This window comes from Phalangium opilio, unplaced genomic scaffold (assembly GCF_054372755.1).
Source record: "Phalangium opilio isolate 3A_F unplaced genomic scaffold, DU_Popi_V2 ptg000043l_1, whole genome shotgun sequence".
NCBI classification, from domain to species: domain Eukaryota; kingdom Metazoa; phylum Arthropoda; class Arachnida; order Opiliones; family Phalangiidae; genus Phalangium; species Phalangium opilio.
This window is the reverse complement of record NW_028324167.1, coordinates 1061250-1072172: the sequence shown is the minus strand read 5'-3', so window position 1 is coordinate 1072172 and position 10923 is coordinate 1061250. Positions and strand designations below refer to the sequence as shown.

At 39.8% G+C, this 10923-nt stretch overlaps 1 protein-coding gene across 1 annotated transcript; it reads right to left on the bottom strand.

The window, feature by feature from the left end:
- Positions 1 to 916: 916 nt before the first annotated feature.
- On the bottom strand, positions 917 to 7903 carry LOC149677280 (uncharacterized). The gene is made up of 7 exons (XM_089837264.1): positions 7801 to 7903; positions 7554 to 7749; positions 4409 to 5046; positions 3198 to 4355; positions 2240 to 3099; positions 1810 to 2139; positions 917 to 1747 (listed from the first exon to the last, which is right to left on the bottom strand). Exons 1-7 carry the CDS (start codon positions 7901 to 7903, stop codon positions 917 to 919), a joined length of 4116 nt encoding a protein of 1371 aa, XP_089693390.1.
- Between the last annotated feature and the right edge of the window lie 3020 nt (positions 7904 to 10923).

Sequence of the window (10923 nt, the reverse complement as noted above, 5' to 3'; positions counted from 1 at the left end):
GTATTGGAAGCTACCGCATAATTCGAATACAGACGTTACACTTTATGAAGTTTCGATAACTTTTTACAGCAACTCAAACTCTATAAAACATTATTGAAACGGTCAACGTTTTATATTCAGGCTTCTAAATACAAATGTTGTTGCATGTACCCAATAAACAATTTAATCTCCTCCTTTAAAAGGTGAAAAGTATTTAACGGAGCATGGCCGGATTAAGAAATTTTGCACCCGGGGGCCGAGATAATGTGCGCCACCTTAAGTCGGAAAAAAAAGGAACAGCATATGTTGCTTAGGGGGAATAGCTTAACTCAATGCGCCCCCAGCAAGCCTTGCACCCGGGGGCCAGTGCCCCTTCGCCCCCCCTTTAATCGTGCCCTGAAACGAAAGGACAATGAGGCAAGAGAAATTCCTTTAGGCTGCAGCGTATTTCTTGAGCCTTAAAATCGCTCCGCGACTAACTATGCCCATTCTGCCTCGTATAACTTAATTATTCTACACTAGACCATTATTTTTGGAAGCTTGAAAAATATTTCGTGTGTTAACTCCTATATCGCTACAATTTCAATCTTCGGATAAACAAGTGTTTAGACGAGAGTTAAATATTTTTATTTTCATGTTCAAACTCATATTTTTTGTTTAGCTTACTTATCCTCTAAACTCCATATATTTTTAGTGGATGCTACGCGTGCATCTGTGTGCCCTTAAAAATATATGGAGTTAAGAGGATAAGTAAGCTAAACAAAAAATATGAGTTTGAACATAAAAATAAAAATATTTAACTCTCGTCTAAACATTCCGCCCACCTTGAAATGCCCGTTTCAATTAAAATATACAGAAATATGCTAATGAAAGTATACCTTAACCAGTCAATGACATCTTAGTTAATGGGTAAGGGACATATTTTGACAACTGGTCTTTATAAAGTTTTATCTGATGTTTTAACCGTAACAACGCGAACGCACTCGTCGGGACCGGGATGTGTCTGGATTATTCTAGCAAGCTTCCATTTCGTAGGTGGAAGATCTTCTTCCTTTAGCAATACTAAATCATTCACTTGCAGATTTGTGCGTGTTTGTGTCCATTTCGGTCGTTGTTGTAGGCGTGCCAGATATTCGTTTTGCCAGCGTTTCCAGAAATGTTGTGAAATCTTTTGGCCTACTTGCCAGCGCGACAGTCTATTTGTCTTTTCCGATGTTAAATCTTCTTCGGGGATAGCGGTTAATGAGTCACCTATTAGAAAGTGACCTGGCGTCAAGGCGTTGAAGTCATTTGGATCTGTACTCAAGGCTGTCAAAGGTCGGGAATTCAAACAGGCTTCTATCTGACATAGTAGTGTTTGCATCTCCTCATACGTCAGGTTTGTTTGACCCATGACACGTTTACGATGATGTTTGACCGATTTGACTCCAGCCTCCCAGATGCCTCCAAAGTGAGGAGCTCCTGGTGGATTAAAATGCCACGTTATGCTTTCATTTGCCAGCCATCTTGAGATTTGACTATTGCTGGTTGCTGACGTTATGCTTTTGATGAACTCCTTCATTTCTCTGTTAGCTCCTACGAAGTTGGTTCCACAGTCGCTAAAGATATCCGAAGGTCGTCCTCTTCTGGCAACGAATCGTTGTAGCGCTGTATGAATGCGCTTGTAGACATGTCCGTAGCCAACTCGAAATGTAAAGCCCGTGTTGTAAAACACACGAAGACTGCAATCCAGGCTTTGAACATTTTGTGGCCACGACCTTTGACAACTCTAAGCAGAAAAGGGCCAGCATAGTCGACTCCACATTTGAGAAAGGGTCGAGCTGGGTTTACTCGAACAGAGGGCAAATCCCCCATGAGTTGTTGAACTGTGGCGGCCCGATACCGTACGCAACGTGAACATTTGCGAATATGAGAACGAATTGTATCACGAGCGCCAATAATCCAGTAACGTCTTTGAAGATTTGATAGCACCAGTTGGCAACCACCGTGAAATGACTTGATATGTTCATGATTTATCAACAGATCGGTTAGTTTGCTGTCTTTGGGTAAAAGTGCTGGGTGAGCTTGTTCCAAAGGCAAATTGGCATGGCGTAGGCGACCTCCTACTCTCAAGATGTCTTCTTTGTATGTATGGATGTAAACTAAGAATTTTGCTTTTCGCTGAGAGTGGTTTATCTTGACGTAGGTTTTTAATTTCATTGGGAAAATGTTCATGCTGATCAGCCCTAATCCAGTGACGTAATGCTAAGTCCAATTTTACTTTCGTTAATGGACCTGTACGCCTTGAATTTTGATGTGGTTTGACATTATGGAGAAACCGTAAAATGTATGCGGTCACGTGAATTAGGAACGTGATTGATGAATACTTTCCTAGTAACGTAGTATCAACTTGAAGTATTGCTGCAAGGAGAGTCTTGTCGCGCTTCTCTTCATGTAGACATTCTTCGGTTTCGTTGTAAGGTGTAACTTCATTTGGTGTGCATTGCGGTCCGTGCCACAACAAAGAGTGGTCACGCAACTGCGAAGTTCGTAGGCCTCTGGAAGCGCAGTCCGCTGGATTTTGATTGCCTGCTATATGGTGCCACTGTGCTGAGGGAAGAGTGTCCTGTATGTCTGACACTCTGTTGACCACGAATGTTTTCCAGCGAGATGGGGTTGATGCAAGCCAAGCTAAGACAGTTGTCGAGTCTGACCAGCAGTGAATAATCAACCAGCAGGCATCGCAATATCCATGTATGATCATTTCCTGTACATTGGGTTGAGATATGTGTCGATGGACGAAAATGTTTTCTATGTCTGGAAGTTCCTCGCGGAATTCATGCCATTTTCGAGTGATAGAATTAGGCAAGTCTTCATCCCACTGCATCTTCTGCTGCCACATTTCTTGCATTATAAACTTCGCTCTGATTATGACAGGCGATAGCAATCCTAAAGGATCAAATACCTTTGCTATTTCCGATAAAATTGTCCGTTTTGTGAATTTAGTTCTGATACTAGGTGACGTCACGATGAAAGACAAGGTATCTGAAACAGGATGCCAAAAGAGACCCAGTGTTTTGATTGAGTCGTCTTTGTCGATGTTTAGTGGTGATTTGATTTCTCGCAGTTCTACTGGTAACCCTTCGATTAATGAAGGCTCATTTGACGCCCATTTTTCAGGTGAAATCCTCCTTTTTGAGTAGCCTGTATCATCTCTTTTTGTAATGCCAATGCTTCACTGAGGGTATTTGCCCCAGATAGTAAATCATCAATGTAGAAGTCCTCCATGATTACTTTGTAGGCCAAGGGAAAGTCGTCCTTTTCGTCTAGAGCGAGTTGCTGAAGAGCCTTTGCAGCCAAGTATGGCGCTGATGCTGTACCATATGTAACTGTCATCAATCTGTAGTCTTGTATAGGTTCATCTATGCTTTTTCGCCAAACAATTCGTTGCAAGTCTGTGTCTTCTCGATTGACCAAAATTTGGCGATACATTTTCTCCAAATCCGCCGTCATGACGATTATATGGAACCGGAATCGTAACAGCAATTTAATGAGATCTTCTTGCAGTTTAGGACCCACTAACAAGATGTCATTTAGAGAGATCCCGCTGGATGTTTTGACAGAGCCGTCAAATACAACTCGTAATTTCGTTGTACTGCTTGCTTTTGTAACACCATGATGAGGTAGATAACAAACGACGGTGTCTGGCTCGTCATCCATGTTCTTTTTTGGAATAAGTTCCATGTGGCCCAAAGAAAAATATAAATCCATAAAAGTGCGATACTGATCATAAAGGTCTGGATTTGACTGTAGACGTCTTTCATTGGTTATGAAGCGACGTACTGCCTGATTCCTTGAATTTCCAAGTACTTCTGGATCATGACTAAGTGGCAATCGAACAGTGTAACGTCCAGTGTTATCGCGGGTATGAGTTTTAACGAAGTGATCTTCGCACTTGACTTCAGCTGAAGTTAACATCTTCAGTGGAGGAAGTTCTTCCATGGCCCAAAACTTCTGGATTTGTTCATCAATCATGCAATGATGTACTTGTATTTCGTTGGATACGCTTGTAGTTGGGCCTTGTGCACCCGAAATTGCCCAACCGAAAACTGTATTGAATGCTCCTGGGGTACCCGGTGGGCCTTTGCAATGACCATCCCGAATAAGGTCTAGGTAAATGTCAGCGCCCAAGAGGATGGCCACTTGATCAGGTTTGTGATATTTTGGGTCTGCTAGTTGCAACCCTAAGAGGTGTGTCCATTGGGAAGGGTCACAAGTGAACCTTGGTAGGTTTTCTCTCAACCTCTTCAGAATCAAGGCTTCCACCTTCAAGTTCACGTTCTTGTCTGCGTTGGATCGAATTTCTAATTGCACGCTTTTGTGAGACGTTCCAACATCTGAAGCGCCAATGCCACCGATATAGACATTGAGACGATTTTGATTTAATTGCAGTCTTTGAGCGCAACGTTCGCTGATAAAGCTTGCTTGTGAAGCTGAATCCAGAAGTGCTCGAGCTGACTGGATTTGTCCACTTGAATGATAGCGGTTGATAAGAAGACTTGAGTATTGGTAATCGACTGTCGTGACATGTGAGACACTACTTCGGTAGGTTCTTCTACTTTCTTCACTGCCTCGTGCTGTTTATCTTGGTGAAGTAACGTGTTGTGTCTTCGTGGGCAATGTTTGCAGAGTCCTGCCTTGCAGTCGGCGCTTGAATGGCCAGTTCGTAAACAATTGTGGCATAGTGAATGGTTTCTTACCAAGTTCCAACGTTCGGGTATTGGACAGTTCAAGAACGTATGACATTTGTAAATGGAATGCGACTCGTCGCACACCACGCATTGTGGATGTGAAGTTCCATAATGAATGGTTGTTAGGTTTTTGGGCTTGCAAACGTTCCTTGCTTTATAACCAGAGGCCGTTGTTGTCTGTGCTGCCGCCAACGCTCTGGCTCTTTGATCAAGGAAGGTTGTTAGATCTTCAAATGTGGGTCTAATGTTACCCGATAGTGATAATTCCCATTCGCGACGAGATGATGAATCAAGCTTCTCTTTGACTATGTACAGTAACATTGCATCCCAATGTGCCCTGAAACGAAAGGACAATGAGGCAAGAGAAATTCCTTTAGACTGCAGCGTATTTCTTGAGCCTTAAAATCGCTCCGCGACTAACTATGCCCATTCTGCCTCGTATAACTTTATTATTCTACACTAGACCATTATTTTTGGAAGGTTGAAAAATATTTCGAGTGTTAACTCATTTATCGCTACAATTTCAATATTCGGATAAACAAGTCAGTGAACATTTTCGTCTGAAGCGGGAGTGCGCTCTTTTCCGAAGATCTTCACCAACGTCACTCACAGTTGATAATATGCTAGAGATAATTCTTTTGTGTTTACAAGGTATCTAAGAAAGACCGTTCTTTGGTTGTGTCAAAATGCCCATATTCAAATATATTTTAATAAATGACGTAGCAGGATGAATCCTAGGTGATCTTAAAAGCGATCGTTGTGGCCAATACCTGAAAAAAAGAACTGAATAAGCATCTATTGGTATTTATTGATAAGCAACTGCAGGCGTTTAAATTAAAATACTGAATTATTCCAGCGTTATCAGAAGTTTTATTCATAGCTAGGTTGCCGTGTAATCACTATTTCTCGTTATGCCATATAGGATTATTAAAACGTCTTGGTTTGGACCAAGGACCAAAAAAATAAACGACATAAAAAATTTTCAAGAACAATTCGATTTTCCGAAGCATTTTATCATGAAATTAATTATATTGCAGGGAGTATTTGTTAAGGGATCAATATTGAACATTTTAAATATTCAAACTTGAAAGTTGCACAAGCCAGAAGAAATTAAAACTATTTCCGTTTTCACAAGTTAGTAATAATCGACACGAAATCCTTTCAAAATAATTAATTTCATTGTGAATTGTTTTCACAAAATGTAATTGTTCTTGAAAACGTTTTCTAGAAATTTAGAGGAAATAATAAGATTAAGAGTAAAATCAGTTGATTGAATTAAATTGTGACCAAGGATTCAACAAATAAAAACTGCAATATCTGAGCTCTTTCATATCGTTTGTTTTTTCGGCCTTGGTCCAAACTAAGACTGTTTAATCTAAACCACTTTAGTCTTAACTTTAAATGTGTTGAGAAAGTGGCATGTGTTATAACTCTTACCAAAATGGAATGTGCATAAATCTATTTAAGAAGCTATCGGTAAAATCATCCTTATAATCAGCTTATGTAAATTCCCTCTAAGAAGATTATGGACGCGTTGATTATGGCTAAAACACAACTTAATCCTAACCTAGCGTAGCATAAAATTAACCCTAACCGTATCCAAACCTACCCATGCCAGTTCTATCACACCATAAATCAAATGGGTGTTAGGTTGCAGATTTATACCCTTCATGATCTATATATATATTCTTGTTTATTAAATACAATTTGCCCTAAAATATTTAACTTACAGTTTTTGCAAAATCTAAAATTAACAATATAATTTCTTCCTAGCAATTTTTGCGAAATTAAAATGGATAACATATTTCGTTACTCAACTCGATCTGTAAGTGTTCTACCAATCCAGGATAGTTTTTAAAAAAAATTTAAAAATAAATGTCATAGCTACGGGTGTGCGTGTAGTTATTCCCTAGATATAAAATCTGGTTCATATTATCAACCATTTGATTCTCAGTTATCGGGATAATTTGCTTAGCCGGTTGACAGCAGTCGAATATCCAATGTTACAAGAAATACTTATCGGGTAAAATGATTTTAATTGGCATCTATCAAGTAGAGAAAATATCATTAATAATCGAAATATTCAACAAAACAACTGAATATTTCAAACTTGTAGTTGGTTATTTCTCAGTTATTTTCGCTTCCTTTTAGTGTTTTTTAGTTTAGTTTTTTAAAAATCAGTTTGACATCAAAAAAACAACCATTATGGCAGATGCTATCGTCTAATCACATTGGCTTAAAAAATCCTGATCTCAACACAGCATTTTGGTATTGTAATTAAATGGGTGAGCAAACTGTAGCCGCCCTCCAGGGTTCGACAAAACCCGGTTTTTCTTTTAAAAAACCAGCTCACCGGGTTTTACTGGATTTTGCGTTTGTTATCTTTACCATTTGGGTGCATTATAGAAAGTATCATTCAAAAGTTACGGCTTAATAAAAAGGTCTTAAAAATGTCTCATTAAAAATAAAAAATATTATTAAATATTACTTTTGAAGTTGGTATCCGGCCCATAGCAGTGGGAAGCACCATCCGCCGTCTGGTCTCTAAACTGGGATGCAAGAGCATTATGCCTACACTGGGCCTGCTTTTTCGCCCAATTCAACTGGGCTATGGTACTAGAGGAGGGGCCGAAGCTGCTGCCCATGCGGCTAGGAGATTTGTCAATCACCCGCATAAATGCCCTAAAATATTACTAAAAAAATAGACTTTCTAAACGCTTTCAATCTGGCTCGTAGAGATCGGTTCTTGGAATGTGTATACAAGGAGGTCCCTGAACTTTATTTATACCTGAGACAGTGTTACAAGACGCCGTCGCAACTCGCTTTCGGGGAAAATTTAATCACCTCTGAGCGCGGGGTCCAGCAAGGCGACCCCCTAGGCCCTGCACTCTTCTGCCTCTTGGTACATAGGATTGCGTCATGCATGGAGTCGGAATTAAACATTTGGTACTTGGATGACTCCTCGTTAGGAGGGGACCCCCTGTCGGTACGGAATGATTTGATTCGGGTAAAACAACTTTCCGCAGACGTCGGGCTTGAGCTTAATCCAACGAAATGCGAATTATTGATTGTTAACCCCGCCGAACAGGACGAGGATTTTTTAAGGCCCTTTTTGAAGCGGAGGCGCCGGGTCTTTCGATAGTCCCCCGTTCGGAGTATTTTTTATTGGGTGCGCCGCTCTCGGATGAGGCCATCTCCAAAGGCCTGGATCTTAAAATCACGGCACTAAAAACTATGGCCAAGAACCTTCCTCATATTTCCTCTCATTGCGGTTTTTTCCTCTTGAAAAACTCAATGGCCATCCCGAAACTGTCGTACTTGCTACTTGTGCGCCTACCTGGCGCTGTACAGACGACCTGGCAGCCTTTGACGATGTCTTGCAACAGACTATCCAAAATGTGACCAATACGTTAATGGCGGCCCCCCAGTGGGAGCAGGTGGCCCTTCCTGTATCCAAGGGAGGTTTCGGAATTCGCCATGCATCTAAGCTGTCGCTGCCAGCTTTTCTGGCCTCCAGTTTCAGTGTAGCTGAGCTGGTGGAAGACATCTTGCCGTTAGCGTTAAAAGGCGTCAGTGATCCATCGTGCGAGGAAGGCCTTACCAGATGGCGTGACTTATCCCATCAGGATTTCCCTCCTGAGGACCTTCGGGGTGTACAACGTGAGTGGGAGAGTCCACTGGTCGCGAACTCACACAAGTCTTTACTTGACTTACCGTTGGATGCCCAGGATAAGGCTCGGTGGACATCTATTGCCTCTAAGGAATCCGGGGCGTGGTTGAACGCGCTTCCTTCTTCTTCGCTTGGCACACTTCTCGATGACGCCTCTTTTCGTATCGCGGTTGGCCTCCAGTTAGGCGCCGATATATGCGTCTCGCATACATGTAAGTGTGGCTCCAAGGTTGAGTCGCGCGGTACCCATGGTTTAAGCTGCAAGAGAAGCGCGGGGCGTTTGTCACGACACGGCGCTGTGAATGATCTCCTGAGACGTGCCTTGCGTTCGGCCGAGGTGCCCTCCATACTGGAACCACCGGGTTTGCCCAGGGACGACGGAAAGCGCCCGGACGGGTTGTCGTTAGTCCCTTGGTCGGGCGGGAAATCTCTCGTTTGGCATTTCACATGCACTGACCCTCTCGCGCCTTCATACCTAGCCTCCTCAGCATCAGCCTTTCTCTGGGCCGCGTCCCAGGCTGAGAGTAAGAAGAGAGTGAAATATTCGTCGCTGGAGAACCGTTTTATGTTTGCGGTGGTGGCCATCGAAACTATGGGGTCATTTGGAAAGGAGGGACTCAACTTGGTCCATGACATCGGGCGCCGTATCCGCAACGTCTCTGGAGAAAAACGCGCGGTCGAGTTTTTAATCCAACAAATCGCGGTCGCCGTTCAACGCGGCAACGCCGCGTCTATTTTAGACACATTTCCTCCTGGTTCGTCTTTGGAGGATTATTTAATGTTTTTACCCCCACATTGACGTGTCTTAATTGACTTTGTTTTTCGACCTTTTTTCTCTTTTTGTACAAAAAAATTTTATTTTTAATGTTTAATAAATATATTCAAAAAAAGTATTTGAAACCTGCGATATCTAATTAAATGGCATTATTTTCACTAAAAGCAAAATACATGAAAAACCGTTGGCTCAAAGGTCCCCGTAAAGGACTTAAAAACCCAAAATTAGACACAAAATGGTGTAAATTATAAATTTAATTTATAAAGGTTTTTTTAAACAATTTTAGATACGACAACTTACGAAGTTTACTATTATTCATTTATATGAAAATAATAATACAACGTTAAGATAAGGGTCCCCATGGCGGATGTAGTAATTCAAATTTAAACACAAAATGTGATTTATAACAGATTTCAATTTAACAGAAAGATATCAAAACCACGAAGATATTTCTACTTCGTTATACGATACCTAGATAAATGGCATTATTTTCACCATAAGCAAAAGAGATGAAAAACCGTTGACTCAAAGGTCCCCGTAAAGGCTTTGGAAATCCAAAATTAGACACAAAATGGTGTAAATTATAAATTTAATTTATAAAGGTTTTTTTTAAACAATTTTAGATACGACAACTTAACGAAGTTTACTATTATTCATTTATATGAAAATAATAATACAACGTTAAGATAAGGGTCCCCATGGCGGATGTAGTAATTCAAATTTAAACACAAAATGTGATTTATTACAAATTTCAATTGAACAGAAAGACATCAAAAACACGAAGATATTTCTACTTCGTTATGCGATATCTAATTAAATGGCATTATTTTCACCAAAAGCAAAATACATGAAAAACCGTTGGCTCAAAGGTGTCCGTAAATGACTTAAAAATCCAAAATTAGACACAAAATGGTGTAAATGATAAATTTCAAGAAAAAGGTTTTTTTTAAATAATTTTATACACGACAACCCTCGAAGTTAACTTTTATTCATCCATATGAAAGATAATAAAAAACGTTGGGAATGGGGTCCCCATAACGGATGTAGTAATTCAAATTTAAAGACAAATGTGTTATGTAACAAATTTTTATTTCACAGAAAGACATAAAAACACGAAGATATTTCTACTTCGTTATACGATATCTAATTAAATCGCATTATTTTAATCAAAAGCAAAAAAGATGAAAAACCGTTGACTCAAAGGTCCCCGTAAAGGATTTAAAAATCCAAAATTAGACGCAAAAAGGTGTAAATTATAAATTTCAAGTAAAAGGTGTTTTTTAAATAATTTTATACACGACAACCTTCGAAGTTAACTTTTATTCAACTATATGAAAGATAATAAAAAACGTTGGGAATGGGGTCCCCTTAGCGGATGTAGTAATTCAAATTTAAACACAAAATTTGAATATTTCGAATTTCAATTTAACAGAAAAACATCAAAAACACGAAGATATTTCTACTTCGTTATACGATATCTAATTAAATCTCATTATTTTCACCAAAAGCAAAAAACATGAAAAACCGTTGGCTCAAACGTCCCTGTAAAGGATTTAAAAATCCAAAATTAGACACAAAATGGTGTAAATGATAAATTTCAAGAAAAAGGTTTTTTTTTAAATAATTTTATACACGACAACCCTCGAAGTTTACTATTATTCATCAATTTGAAAAATAATACAAAACGTAGGAAAAAGGATCCTCATAGCAGAAGTGGTTGGTGAAATTTAAACACTAACAGGAAATTATTACGAATCGGCAATCTAGCT

Coding starts and splice junctions, on each gene's coding strand:
- LOC149677280 (XM_089837264.1), bottom strand. CDS start 7,903: ATGGCCTCATCCGAGAGCGGCGCACCCAATAAAAAATACTCCGAACGG. Junction 4,356..4,408: donor GAACGTTGCGCTCAAAGACT/GCAATTAAATCA, acceptor TTGGCGCTTCAG/ATGTTGGAACGTCTCACAAA. Junction 2,140..2,239: donor GTACAGGTCCATTAACGAAA/GTAAAATTGGAC, acceptor AACCACTCTCAG/CGAAAAGCAAAATTCTTAGT.